This window comes from Aspergillus wentii (genome assembly GCF_001890725.1).
Source record: "Aspergillus wentii DTO 134E9 unplaced genomic scaffold ASPWEscaffold_1, whole genome shotgun sequence".
In the NCBI taxonomy this organism is placed as follows: domain Eukaryota; kingdom Fungi; phylum Ascomycota; class Eurotiomycetes; order Eurotiales; family Aspergillaceae; genus Aspergillus; species Aspergillus wentii.
The window spans coordinates 1495865-1510631 of NW_024467832.1; the positions used below are offsets into that span (position 1 = coordinate 1495865).

The 14767-nt window shown below is 48.8% G+C and overlaps 3 protein-coding genes across 3 annotated transcripts; 1 reads left to right on the plus strand and 2 right to left on the minus strand.

The window, feature by feature from the left end:
• Positions 1 to 314: 314 nt before the first annotated feature.
• sod2 (superoxide dismutase sodB) lies at positions 315 to 1317 on the minus strand (the record flags this gene model as incomplete). Its single annotated transcript, XM_040830029.1, has 4 exons — positions 315 to 402; positions 473 to 540; positions 602 to 1008; positions 1188 to 1317. The coding sequence occupies 4 exons, from the start codon at positions 1315 to 1317 to the stop codon at positions 315 to 317; spliced, it is 693 nt and encodes a 230-aa protein (XP_040694247.1).
• A 146-nt stretch (positions 1318 to 1463) lies between these two features.
• ASPWEDRAFT_145388 (putative G-patch domain protein (TFIP11)) lies at positions 1464 to 4286 on the plus strand. Its single transcript, XM_040829484.1, has one exon. The coding sequence runs from the start codon at positions 1702 to 1704 to the stop codon at positions 4024 to 4026; it is 2325 nt and encodes a 774-aa protein (XP_040694248.1). The 5' UTR covers positions 1464 to 1701; the 3' UTR covers positions 4027 to 4286.
• Positions 4265 to 14662, minus strand: ASPWEDRAFT_220427 (membrane morphogenesis protein VPS13). Its single transcript, XM_040832304.1, has 5 exons — positions 14344 to 14662; positions 6766 to 14264; positions 5092 to 6712; positions 4622 to 5038; positions 4265 to 4547 (listed from the first exon to the last, which is right to left on the minus strand). Exons 2-5 carry the CDS (start codon positions 14167 to 14169, stop codon positions 4504 to 4506), a joined length of 9486 nt encoding a protein of 3161 aa, XP_040694249.1. The 5' UTR covers positions 14170 to 14264; positions 14344 to 14662; the 3' UTR covers positions 4265 to 4503.
• Between the last annotated feature and the right edge of the window lie 105 nt (positions 14663 to 14767).

The window sequence follows — 14767 nt, forward strand, 5'->3', positions numbered from 1 at the left end:
CCCTGGATGTTGTGCCGACGGAGAATCGATGACGGCAAGATCCAAGATTACCGGGAGATACAGACGATTACGACGCTATGGTAGCACTTTGGTGGGGCCTCAGGATCCATGTATGTAACGTACTGTATCATCCCGGCGAAGAGAAAAAGGAAAGAAATAACGAAGACCCAGTGCATTCATTGCATTAAGACTAGTATAGAGAAATACAGCCTGGTATGATCGTTGCCTCCAAATAATCCATCTTACAATCACACGCAAAACGGGACCAAAACACGCTTTAAGCTACGTCAAAATACAAGTGCTTTATGGTGCGCTTACGAGAAGCGCTTCTCAGCGGCCTTCCAGTTGATGACATCCCAGATGGCGCCGAAGTACTCAGCCTTGCGGTTCTGGTATTGGAGGCTAGAGAAAATGCAGGTTAGTTATTGTCCATTGCAAGTCCATTTGTGGCCCAGTTTGTAGTAAAACTTACTAGTAGGCGTGCTCCCAGGCGTCAATTCCGAGGAGAGGCTCGAACTGGCCGACAACAGGGTCCTGGTTCTGATCCGGTTGTCAGTTTGCGTTCATTAATTACCAATTGGATAGGCGGTATTTCACTTACGGCGTAGGTCTTGATGCCAATGTTACCGGTCTGCTTGTCCTTGACGAGCCAGGCCCATCCGCTTCCCTGAATACCAGCGAGGGCAGCGTTCATCTTGGACTTGAAGTCCTCCAGGCTGCCGTAGGTGTCGTTGATGGCCTTACCCAGAGCACCGGATGGGGGCTCACCACCACCAGCGCTCTTGGGGGCCAAGTTCTCCCAGAAGAGGGTGTGGTTCAAGTGACCACCACCGTGGAAGTTGATCAAAGGCTTGAGAGCAATCTGGGTCGAAATGTCGTTCTTAGCCAGGGCCTCCTGGAGCTGCTCAGAGGCAGTGTTGTAGCTGTTGACGTAGGTCTGGTGGTGGTTCTTGTGGTGGAGCTCCATGATCTTGCCGCTGATTGAAGGCTCGAGAGCACCATAGTCGTCTGATATTGTCAGCTCAGATGCATCTCTAGCGTAATGGGACGCATGAAAACCAAGCACGATAGAGGATTTTTAAGCTCCAGGTGTCCATCTCGCGAGACAGAGCCAATTGATACATGGCAGCTTGGGCTGCCATTTCCTGGGGTATTCAACGGGTAAAAGAGAAGATTCAAAAACATACAGGACAGGTCAGGCAGAGTAGCCTTGCCGCGGGCAAAAGTCAAGCCCGCGACACCGGCAGCCTTGGGAGTAGCCGAAGCTCCGGCGCGGAGGGCAGTGCGGGCAGAAGTGCGGATGAGAGAGGCAGCCATGGTTGGATATTAGAGAAATGAGAAGGTTGGGAAGATTGAGAATGAATTGGTTTGGGAGATGATGGAGAGGAGAGGGGGAAGAGAAGGAGAAAGAAAAAAAAAGATGACGAGAATCGAGGGAGGAAGATTGCTTAACAACCGGCTCACGGGAAAACGCAAAACGTCATTGTTGCTCTGCTTCCTCGGCGCGGGGTTTCTCCGCCGTCCGGCGTTCTCGTGAATTTCCCAAGTCGCCTTTATCGGCCTTGAGTCTCTGAAGGTGGTTGTTGCTGTTAACATCCCACCAAGCTCTCCATGGCATGGAGTCACTTATTTTAACTGTGCTCTCCACCCCTTGAAACTTTTTGAAGCTCTGGAGACGGTTGTTTTCTCTCGATTAGGGCCATGGATTCCCCATCGGCCTCGCCATCCGCTGCTGGCCAGAAGCGCAAAATTGTCGATATGAGCTCCGACGAAGAAGATTCTCGCCCCCGAATGGGCTTTCGCGGCTTTGCCAGAGCTGCCTCTCGTTCCGAATCGCCTCCGTCTTTTGGCCTGGGAAGTGCAGGGCGCAATCCCCTTAACAACATGATGCAGTCCGCAAATACAGCACCGCGAGGTGGAAACACCAACGCGGGTAAGAAACCGGGGGGAGGAAACTCCTTTGCGGCACGAATGATGGCCAAGATGGGCTACGTCGAGGGACAGGGTCTAGGTTCTGGTGGCCAGGGTATTGTCAACCCAATTGAGGCGCAAGCCAGACCGCAGGGTGCTGGATTGGGTGCCGTCCGGGAAAAGACGAAACAAGCTCGGGAAGAAGAAAAACGGGCTGCAGCTAGAAGAGGGGAGGTACTTGAGGATAGCTCGGATGAGGAGCGGAAAAGACGACAGAAGAAGAAAGAGGCGCGCAAAAGGGAAGGCCGCAGTGAAACAGGCACACCTATTCCCCGGGCGAAGCCGCAATTTCGGACGGCGCGCGAGATCGAAACGGATATGGCTGGTCTTGAGGTTCCGAACGTGTTGAAATCACTGGTGGATGCTACTGGCAAGGAACAAAGGGTTCTGACCTCTACGGCTGGTCTGATGACCCCATTAGAGTTCGTCAATCAGGGCGAGGGCGAGGCATTGAAAATCGCGCAACGAGCTCGTCATGATCTAGAAGCCTTCGCGGACGAGTGGAAGGGATTGACGGAGAGGAAGAATTTCATCGAAGCTGAAGAGACTCAAATTGTGGAGCAGTTGGATACCCATCAACTCAAGGTTGACCAACTCACGCAGTTAATAGCTGCGGTCGAGGAGCTGCAAATATTCCAGGACGAGAGCATCTCAGCGAAATTCGACGAACTTACCGCTAAGCTCGAATCCCTAGAGTCCAAATATCGCGACGACATTGATGAATACCGATTGCCAGAAACTGCAGTCGCTGCCATCCATCCACTATTCCGCCAAGCGATGGAGGAGTGGGATCCTCTCAAGCAACCCGACTTCCTCGTCTCAAATATTCGCCGCCTCAGACCACTTCTTTCTCGAAAGAAGGGAGATGAGTATGCACAGCGGCAGTCTACATCGCCTTATGAAACGATGATATACACTCTATGGCTACCACGCGTGCGATCGGCACTGCTGAATGACTGGGACATGTACGACCCATCCCCAGCTACATCATTAATCGTATCGTGGAAGGATATTCTGCCATCCTTTGTATATGCGAATGTCTTGGACCAGCTCGTGGTCCCCAGACTCAGTGGTGGATTGAAGGAATGGAAACCCCGAAGCAGCACCAGACGCCACCCGTCCTCTCAGCAAGGCTCCCGCTTCCCATGGTGGCTCTTCACCTGGTTACAATATCTGGATGAACGGCACACCAATCCTAAACAGCCAACAGGTCTTCTATCTGATGCGAAGAGAAAATTCCGCGTGGTATTGGATACATGGGATCTTCGCAAGGGTTTGATCGGCGGTATCGAGCTCTGGAAAGATGCATTAGGATCCGAATTCGACGTTTCCCTTCGGAACCATCTCTTGCCCCGTCTGGGTCGTCATCTTCGAGAGGAATTTGAAGTAAATCCCCAAGACCAGGATCTCACTGCTCTCGAAGATGTTTTCAAATGGAAGGGATTCTTCAAACCCAACGTTATCGGCCTACTCCTCGTGGCGGAATTCTTTCCCAAATGGCACAACATCCTCTACATCTGGCTTACGAACGATCCCAACTACGAGGAAGTCGGCGAATGGTTCTCTTGGTGGCGAACTCAGATACCAGCAGACATAAACGAATTAACAATTGTCGACGACGAGTGGAAAAAGGGCCTCCAGACAATGGATCTGGCGTCTCGCCTGGGCGATCGGGCCGTCGCCGAACTCCCACCTCCAACCGCTTCTACGCAACAAATACCCACAGAAAGCACATCAGCCCTGCCTCAACGCGCTGCTATGGAAACACCCGCAGCCAAAGCGCCCCGCAAACCCAAGGTTGTCGAGGAGGTCGCATTCAAGGACATTCTCGAATCCTGGTGCATCGAGCAAGGTCTCATCATTCTCCCATTGCGGGAGGCGCATCCCCAGAACGGCCAGCCTCTGTTCCGGATCACGGCAAGTGCTACTGGAAAGGGAGGAGTTGTTGCCTTCATCCAGGGAGATGTTGTCTGGGTGCAAAACAAAAAGGCAAAGGAGGTCTGGGAACCGATGGGTTTGGAGGATCGACTTGTGGATCGTGCAGAGGGGCGATAATATGTTTATACCGGTATTTATTTGGTATACCCTTTTGTTTGTTTTAGTAGGAGCAGGTTTTCTAAGATATCCTTATTTTCGTCTTTTAATGGTTGTGACTTTTGAAATAAATGTGGTAAATAAAGGGAAGGTGGTCACTTTTGGGAAATATATCATGATATAATGCTTAACAAATCCATTGGTTATTGTACAGAACTAGATGCCAGATAGGTAGTTTACAGTACCAGGCAGAATATTCAAAGATAGACCAACAAATTATTAAACTATCTCCTAACATAAGCATATGTATTCACATCAACACCATCATAATAGGAAAGAAAAAACACTGGCGTAGTGTGGTATGTAGCTGGCTGAATTGCAAGAAACAAACCAAGATTATGCTCCCTTAATCCGTGCTTATCGTATTTTTTCCTTTTTTTAATGACATTGTCAACATAACTTCATAACGAAAAAAATCAAGACGTCCGAGGCTCTTGCTCAAGCTCGTGTGTTATTGTATTTCTCATTGAACGCGTTGACAGCTGAAAAAAGAGGATGTTAGCGTATTGCATAAAATACAATCGAAAGGGGAATGGAGTTATAGAGTCCTACTTACCGACTGCAATCTGGCGATACACCCAGTTTCTCGAGCTCTCATCTTGCACAGGGATGAAGGGACCATTGGCACCGCCCTTGAGCGTGATGCTCATGCCCGTGCGTTCCTTCGAAATGGTTTGGATATCCGTCAAGCGGATGTCCCATTCCGTTTCGAGCTTCTTGGTGCGGACAAGCATGATTTGGTTGTACGTCAATAAGACTAGCATGTCTCTACCTGGGAGTTCCAGGTGCGCAATGTAGTCCTCGTTGAAATATCTGCCATTGTCCGTGGTCTTGAGCCAGAACTGGCCCAGTGCTTCACGCTGTGAGTATGGCCGCACGATGCCGTCGGTTCCAATAAAGCGAGTAAGGCGAACGCGGTCAAGACCCTCAGAGTCAAAGACCGTCGTTGTGTTTCGTACTCCCTCAGCAAGGTCTAAATAATAGTCAGTAATTGAATTCTTACAAATGTTTTGCATGTGCACATACTGGACGCAAGATCAAAGGCTCCTATAGCCGGCTTGGTAGCCAGACCCAGGACACCCTTTCCAACACCCTTGAAGAACCCCTGCAGACCTTCCTTCTCAGCTCCCTGCAGCGGGTGACGAGCAAGGCCACCGATACCACTTGCCAAGCTACTCGCGAACGCATTTCCACCGGCGGTAATACCATAGAGCGCATGCTTGGGACGGTTTCGTGATTTTGACATCCGACGCTGGTTCTGGAATTCCTTGTCCAGAGTGGCAGCAGCAAGACCCTTGGACATACTTCCAGTAAGTTTTGCCATACTATCTGAAAATCCAAATACGGATTTCTTGACGAAGCTGGTGGCTCCCTTGGCAATACCGTAGCCCAGTTCTTGAGGCCTATCGGTCATAACCAGTCCTTGATACGGCTCATAGAAAATCGCTGCAACACCGGAGCTGACGTTATTGAACAAACCAACAGGGTTTCCTAAGAAATCCGCTGATCCAAGAACAATATGGACTTGACGTAAGAATTCCTGAGTGTAGTGTCGTGTGATGTTGTTGACAAGTACACCAAACGAGACTCGAGCATTCTCCAGCATCAAAGCATTCAGACGAACGGGGGCATCGTTGATGTTGCCCATTGACATGGTCATGACATTGACGATGAACATAAATGGATTCGAAGGTTGCATAGTGTCTTCAACATTGACGCGTTCAGTACGCATAAATGAGATATCAACCTGCATCGGCTGCAAATGAAGGAGCTCAAAGTACACATCTTGACCGGTTCCCTCTTGCTGCGGTTCTGGGATGTTGAGGTCTTCATCGCAGAGCCGGCCTTCTTGTTCCTCGGACCACGAAGCTCCAGGAATCTTGGCAAAGTCCAGCATCGCCAGGATGAAATCTTCATCGAGTTCCAATGTCATCTGCTGCAGAAGAACGGTGGCATATTTGATGTAAAGAACACCATAGGAGTCGTCTTTCACACGCGTAACCATGGCGTGAAAGATTGGGTGGGCCTCCATTTCCTTTCCAGTCTTTGGAACGACACTTGGATACAACAGAATGGGGAAAATACCCCCATAGAGTTGATTATCGATTTGAATCCATTTGATCGTGGTGTTCAAAGTTTGATACACTCTGGACTCCCTGAACTTGACCTCAATCTCGCGGAAGGTAAGATAAAGAAGCTCCTTGAGATTCTGGTTGATCAAAGAGATACCAACCCCTCCAAGGCGGAGCTGGGCTTTGAAGTTGACATCTGAATTCATTTCCTTGACTTCAAAGCCGGTGCTCAAGCTTGCCTGGGAAGACTGTCCCCTTTGTTGTCTGTAAAGACTCTTCGAAGGCTTGAAGTTTGACAGGACAAGGGTTTGAGTAGGACCGTTGGCCACAATGTTGATGTCAATAATCCTCTGGGAATCACCGTGTTGCGTTGGAGGTATCCTCATCGGTATCAGGTTTCCGATCTCAGCAAGCTTGACGTGTCTCTCTTTGCCATTGCATGTCAGCACAAGAGATTTGTTTTTGGTAGCCGGGTAGTCCCATGCATATGGCATTATGCTCCTAGGAGGGAGGCGATAACGAATCGGCCGCCAGCCACTTGTTCTGTCATCCTCATCATCTTCCACATTCGGGTTCTAAAAATATCGGTTAGTAGGTAGTTCAAACATTCCGGTAACAAATCACTTACAGCTTGGTAGAAAATGAATTCAGTGTCACTCTCATTCCGCATGGAGTATGGCCAATTCCGAGTCTCGATGTTAAAATGAATGAAGAGTGTTGCATCTTCCATAACAATGTCAACCTTGACAAGCTTCTGGCGTTGGTTGGCCTTGGCAAGTTTCACATGCACAGTTCCAACATCCGCAATGTTGAATGGCGACGACCACTGGTTGTTCACGCCTGGGAAACAGAGACAAAGTTGCTTCTCTGCAACTTGGCGCAGGAAATGAAGAGGCGCCAGTTCGCCGCTGCTGATGTTAAGAACGTTAGACGACCCAGGCTCACGAACCAAGAGGTCTTCGCTCAATTTATTCTTGAGAACGAAGCGAGGTGAAATGGTGACGACCTTGGTCATCTTGTATTTGCCTTCACCTTCAGCGACTGACACTCCCGAGTGGAACTCAGATCGACCAAACCGATCTGGTAGCATGACCTCGAATGTGCTTCCGATGGCTTCGAAACTTTGGGGCTTGCTCCAGGCGGATTCACCTATCTTCAGCATCGACCGGTTCTTCTGATCATCTGTTGGGTAGGAGTACATGTATGGGAGTGTCCGTCCGCCGTGCCTTGAGTCTGCCCTCAGTCCCTGACCAGCTGCCGATCGTGCCGACTGGAGGAAGGCCTTGCTTTGAATTTCCATTGCGAGTCCAGTCTTGTTCAATATGAGGTAAGGACTGTAGATAGACACTTTGAAGGCACCACCACTGTCAGGAACATTGAAATAATGAAGCCGCAGCTTCAATTGGATGCCTCTCTCGTCCTTCAAAGACAAAACATGTTCTCTCCTGAAATCTTGGGCATTTCCGTTGATGATAGCAAAGTCACTTTGTCGGAAAACCGTATCTTCCAAGTCAATGCTCAGTAGAAGCAAGTGAGACAATTCAACGACATGAACTGGGCTGATACCGCCTTTGCGTAGGAAGTTCGTCCAGTCTTTCTTTGTGTTCTTATCATAAATTCGGTACTTGAAGTCATATGGAAGCAGATTTTGAATCTCAACAGGCGCGAAAATTCGGATTTTCATGTAAGGATAAACCTTGGTCAGTGAGTCCTTCGGGTTAAACGTTGCGTTCATCTGGAAGTAGAAAGGAGGAGCCTGCTGGCCCCCTTCGCTCAAACATTTAATAGTCCGAGTCGGTCGTCGCATGAGGTCTTTCCAGAACAACTGCTCGTTTGACCAATCGTATCCGAAGCCCTGATCAGGACGAATGACAACAGAATGCATATAGGCTGCTCCAACAGGCGCAGGTCGAGCGTCGCCAGGAAGGATCTTCTCAATCTTGAGAAGGTGACCCTCTTCGGGATTGAAGATACCCAACTCGACTGGGATCTGCGTGTTGTTTTCAATAACAAGCGGAGAGCGGAACGTGATATACTTGACGTTGTCGGCACCTAATTTGACATCGACGAGAAGTCTGTGCAGAATGCCATCTTGCTTCGGCTTCAGGTTATACAAGATCTCTCCCTCTCGAACAACAGGAATTCGGTTGACACTTTCAAAACCGCTTCCTTCAAGCTTGACACCAACAGAGCCACCGTGGCCCTCTGGTGCAAGTGTTTCACGCATAGCCGTTGAATCTTCGAATCTCCATGGATATTCCTCGCCATCAGTAAGCTTCGCAGCTGGCCCGTCTTCTTCCGGACTGACATCTGCCCAAACCCGAAGGTCAAAACCAGTGTAATTGCGAATCCGGTAAGGTGCATCGGCACCTCTTGGTTTAGAAAGAACGTCCTCGTCAGTTGAAAGGAACTGGAAAGACTTGGACGCTAAAGCAATCGTAGCCGAGGTGACACTGAGTTCCATCGTCTTGTGGGAGTAGGCATCAATAGAAAGAATTTCCGGATTCACTTCCTTTGCCATATGGAATCCCAATTGCCAAGGTTCTATGAGCGGTTCCCATGCTGACTTGGAGAAATTGTACACATTAACAAAGGTATCAAAATTGGTATCGGCATTGAGTGTAGATGACCAATCGCGAACATCGACGTTGAACTTCTTTACGCTCCAATCGAGTAGTGGGAGATCGTGTAGGTCACCGATGAGAATGACTCTGACACCGTCAATCTGAGCAGTCAACTCCTCGCGTTTGAGAACTGCGGAACGCTGCGGTCTCTGACCAGAATTGGATTCATTCAGGCCTTGATTGGTTTTTGGGGCTGCCGTTGAGGTTGACTTGCCAATCGATCTTCGTCTAGATCTAGCGCTGCCGCCTTTACCGTCTGATAACTTCTTCGCTTCACCAGTTTCGACCTCTTGCGAGGCCCGAGCTGTCATCTCAGAGGCCTTGTTCACAATCTGGATTGCCATCAAGATATCACGCAGTGAAAGGCGCAAAACCAGGGGATCGATGTGCACATTAATGGAAGTTAAAGACGATCCTTTCTCCTGAGGACGGCTATCCATGGACATTTCAAGCGTAAAATCGTCCAGAATACGCAGCCTGCTCGTCTCAAACTTATCCATACGACACAGGAACATGCCAACCTTGTTTATTTGCAAGGTTGAAACGTTCTGATGAGAAAAGAGAACCTGCTTCGTCCCAAGTACTATGGCTTCCGTGTTTGTGATAGCAGGGTTCGCAATTGTAATAATCTGTGCATCAACAAGATCCACTCTAAAAGAGACCGTCATTTGCCCTGCTGGAGCCGGGGCATCTCCACTTGGTGAAGAAGCCGCAGCTTTGTTGGTGCTTTCAGCAGCACTGGTTCGCGGCTCCGACTCGTCTGGCGATTCGTCGCCATCTTCTTCTTCTTCCACCTCGGGCTCATCCGATGCGAATACAGAGTTGCTAAAAGACTGTAGAGCAGACAGGTAGTCCAAGGCAAGAATGATGCAGGGACTGTCAATGGTCAACATCGCGATGAGGTGCTTGTTTGGAGACATAGAGAGGCTAGCCATAAATTGCTGCTGGACATCATTGTTGATCAAAGACATGATCTTTCTGAACTTGTTCGTATCCTTGCTGCGACTGTCGCGAATGGAAAGAGAGTAGATCAGGAGCTCAGAATCCAGAGAACCATCTGTGAGCATACGCAATTTGACTCTTGTGTCGTTGAGTGAGAACTTGGACAAACTGGAGTCTTCAAGATTACCAATCGGTTCGTTGTCTTTCGCGAGAATAAGCTCCAAGCCAACACTATCCACTTTGAATACCATATCAAGTCGAACCCAAGTTTCTTTACTGGCATCGACCTCTTGTGATACGTCTCCGGCTTTCACCCCTTTAGAGTTCCCTTCCTTTGTTGGCTCTGTTACTGACGAAGGAAGTGCTTCCATGGCTTCGAGTTCTTGTTGTTCCGTATCAGTCGCAAAAGCACCGGGAACCGTCTTGGACAGCTCTAGCAAGAACTTGAGTTGGTTCTGCGAGACCCGAAGGTTGATAGGAGACATGTTGCCTTCGATCTCCATATCTGGGCGTGGATTATCTTCCTGGTGTTCCAGATAGCAAATGATAAAGTCAAGGTTCACTTTCTGAATCATTTCGAGCTCTTCGACCAAGCCTCCTTCAAAGTGGAACTTGGAAGTTAGACGGATGTTCCGAATACCAGTGGAAATTAAATTGACGGCAGGGCTGTTTTCATTCTCGTCATCAAGAGGAACGAATCGATTATTGGCATAAATTTCTCCGAGATGGGCGGTGATTGTATCTCGATCACCATCATCTTTCATGGCACGTGGGAATACCAAAATCGGAGTCTTGACCACGACGTCGAATCGCATCCGCGAGGCGTTTTCCTGAAGGTTTGTTGCTTGGTTGGCAGCCGCTTGGCGAGCAGCGTTGAAGATAGCTTGCATCTTGCCAAATTTGACCAAAAAGTTCATGATTTTCCGATACGGTTCCTCCAAGAAATTTATCTTGATAGACCCAGACCGTAGGAAGACTTCGGAATCATAGCCAGGGTAATTGGGACCCTCCGGATCAAAGGTTTCGTATTTGAAATCGGCAAAATTGTCACCCTCAATGGTCAAGAGCCTGCGAAGATCAGAGGTCTCCGGTGCACCCACATTGACATCGTCTACCAGCGTCAAGCTTCCAATCCGGGATTGGATAAGCATAGAACGGCCCACGAGGAAAATGCCAACATCAGCGGTGTTGAGACTGAGCGTAGCAAGCCTGACCCCATCGTTGTTGAGAATGAGTGCAATACTTTTCAGGTCCGCCTTAATGCGGATTTTTCCGCCTTGCTGTGGCTGCTCTTCAACGTTGGTGGTGTCCTGGATAGTACGATCTGACTGGGGGGTCTGATCGTTTGGTTGTTGCGGACTCGTGAACGTGAGAAGAATGAAGTCCAAAAGCGTCAGGAGCGTTTTTCTGGTGACAACGAGATTGATTGTAGAGACAGAAATATCAAGATTCATTGCGACGCCTTCATATGTTGACTCGAATTCAGGAGACTCTGGTTTAACTCGAACGAACTTCAGCTGGAAAAGATCTTTGTCTTCGTCTGCGTTGAACCCCTTGGACGATATGATTCTCTTGAATTCCGGGACAGGGTTTTCTTCGATATAATCATCCACGCTTAAAGACTTCAAAACCACTTCTGCGACCATATCAAACGGCCGCATATAGAAGTCCAGTTCAAATCCTTCAGCCACCAGTTCAACCAGGAGGTGGTCATTCTGCTGGTCATTCGCATCGGATCGAAACAATGAACCCCGCAAGCGACCAACAGTAAACTTAAATTCAAAGTCTCGACGATGGATATTGGCAGGTTTGTCAATGCTCTTTCTTGTTTCTTCGCCGCTCGACTCATCATCTGAATCTTCATCAACAACAGGGAGCTCCCTCAGACCAGGCGGTTGGAAGGACGATGATCTTGCCCTGCCGGACACGATTGTCTCCTCTGGCTTGAGATTGGTCGTGTTGTCTGGTTCGCGGTTGCCATCATCAAATTGTGGAATGGCAATGTCGATCAACTTCATCAGACCCTTATATTTAGTATCGGACATGGACGCATGTAACTCTGGAAGATGTCCAGATATGCGGGTCCTTGTCAGTTCGGTGACCTTGGGCACAATGCACATTTCTAACACAAAATCGACATTGATACGATCGATGATATGCATATTCTTTGATGTAACACCAGAACTAAGTTGAGACTTGGTAGTGTCAATTCCAGGGCCGATAAGAACCTGCGTGGAATCAAGCTTGATCAAAAATCTGTCGTACATCAAATGTTCGAGCTCTTTGTAATCGCCCTCATCGTACTGCCGCTTCTGCTTGGCTTGAATGTCTTTCATAGTCTGCCGGTCGACCAATTCGCTGTTCACGCTGATATGACCAGCGTCCAGGATTAAACAAAGGGAACTTTCTTGCGTGATACTTTCTGGAACGATGAATAAGGGTGCATGAATGTCGAACTGTGCATCGACCTTCTTGTGCTCTTCCAAAGCAAACTCCAAGCCTGCTCGGGTCTGCTGTCGAATCTCTTCCACGGTGGCTCCTGCTGTATCTAAGAGTGCACCGATAGATTCCATGTGTCGCTCTGGAGGCTCGAAGAATTTGACAATCTCTACAAGGAACCTGGGATTGTAGATGACTTCGATACTCTTCATTCTGACTTTGACAACCGAGTCTGCGTCACTTTCAAGCGGGTTCTTCTCAAGCTGAAAGTGGAAAAGGCTGTTCTCGTCTTCAGCACTCTCCTCGATTTTTTCGGTGGCCAGATCATCAATGTCAGATACTTCTGTTAGACGATTGTCTGTCTCTGAAGAATCTTTGACCTTGACAATTTGAGGGAAGAGACTTCCTTCAGTTGTTCCGTCGTATACTCGCAAGCCTCCTAGGCCCACATCCACAAAGAAGGAGTCAGGGCGCTGTAAAGCTTTTGCCTGGAAGTTGTCGAATACCAGCTTCATAACTTCATTCGATTTTCCGTGAGGATCACGTTTCAATGTAAAGCTTCCCGCTTTGAGTGCTGAATTGACTTGAAGCTTGACCCATTCCCTGGGAACATCCACACTCTCGCTAATTGCCTTCTTCTCGTCCCAGTCAATTGCATTGTAGAGTTCCTGACGTTGCTCCTCGGTAATGGCGGTCTCCTCGGACTCTTCTTTCTTGGTGCCCCATATCCACTCAGACCAAGTCTGTTGCTGTGCAGGTTTCTTGACACCAACATTTTCTTTGCGCAATTGGTTTCTCGCCAATGATCTCCAGAAGCGAATATCCTCGTAGTTTAGTTTCCGTTCCAGCCGTGCCAGGTCTTCAGCTTCCTCCGGTGACAAGATTTCTTCCCTTTTCTTCTTTTTAAAAAGATTAATGTAAGCTATGCGGTCGTCTCGTCGTTCTTTCATAAAATCCCATGACCATCGTCGATTTCGGTCGTGAATCTTGCTTAACACAGCCTTTCCAGCAAACCTGAACCAAGCTCGAGGGTCTTCCTTGGGCGTGCTCTTGGGCTGGAACTTCTTATATTCTTGGTGGCGGATAAAGTAATGGAAAAGATCCACAAGCATTAGGGCGTCTCGGTATTGATCATCATCGAGGACAAAGCTCAGCTCATCAAACAACAATCGTGTCTTCATGGCGGGCCGGTCGTACAGACCAGATTTGTCCATTTCTAGGCCGGCACGCCCACTGACTGGGCGAAGCATAAATTGCTTATTCCCATCATTGTCAATGCCGGATCTTAACCTATCCATCAGCTCTCCCCGGCTGATACCTTGAGCTTCTGCGCCTATATCTGAACCTCGGCCCGTACCCAAAAGATCTGCATCAGTATCCCAATAAACTGAGAGGGCACCAAGGGTTGCCAGCTTATGTGTGGTTCCGGATGTAGACTGAATGAAAGTGGGTTTCCAGTCGGAGTCGGTGCTGACAGCGCTGAGCTCTTTCAGGGTCACGCCAACAGCAAATGGATGGCCGGGTGAGGCGACGGAGTCTTCGTAACGGAAATGTACGTTTTTTATGGAGATCTGGAGGTTATCAACCACAGCAGTCACCATGCTTTGTGTGAAGCTCTGGTTCCTGCGTTGCTCTTCCTGGCTCATCCCCTCCGAATTCTTCTCTTTGAGAATCTCCGCGCTCTCAATCCTCTCCATCTTGAGAGCATGTGCTCTCCTTTCTTCTTCCTCTGGATCATAGTCTGCGTCTTCCTTTGGGGCGGCTAGAAGAAACACATCCTCGATATCGACCTTAACAGGCTTTCCCCGCAAATTCGACCAGGGAATCGACAATGTGAGCTCGCCCAGGTGACCTTCAACAACATTTAGAGGAAGGCGTAGTTGATCGAGTGCTTCCCGTCGTAACTCCAGGTTCCGAAGTTTGACATCGCCTGACCAGATTCCGATGTTAAGCTGTTTTGCGTCGAAATTCTTAACATAGATGCCCAGGAATCGGTTGAGCAGGTTCGCGACCACTCCTTCCAACATGATTACAATATATGACCGTAACCCAGGCCAGGGTTAATGGTTTAGGGCGTAGCGGAGTCGTCTAATAAGGTACTTTAGGATGTCGTAACGTCGGTCTAGTTGAGCAAACAGCTTGTCAGCATCACGCCACGGAGGGGAATGAGGGGAAGAAAAAGGACAGCAAAAAAGACTTACCTCGCAAGATACGCGAGTTTCAAATACACTCGCAAATTAAGAAAACAGAGCCATCCAGGAGATTAACAAAGGTTGCACGCGATCGCGTTCCCCAGATAGATGTATGGTGCTAGCTAGTAGCTGAATGCGGTCGGGGTAGAGAGATGAAAGTGAGGGAGTGAGAAGAGGTTGGGTATCAAGGCCAACACAACCCAGTCCTCCAATTATAAGGTATGAAACCAAGGAGAATCTCCAACACCAATGATTAAAATATAAGGCTCGTAGTACCTGGCGAAACAGGTGATTGTCCACTGGCAACAAAAGGGGGGGCGGCATCAAGTAAACGGCGCCGCGGCCAAGGCAGTGACGTCGGTCGCGGCGGTTCTTTGGAGGCTTGGCAGGGTTCCAACCCTTCCAGGCTGAGTCAGCCACGTGTTTGAGGACT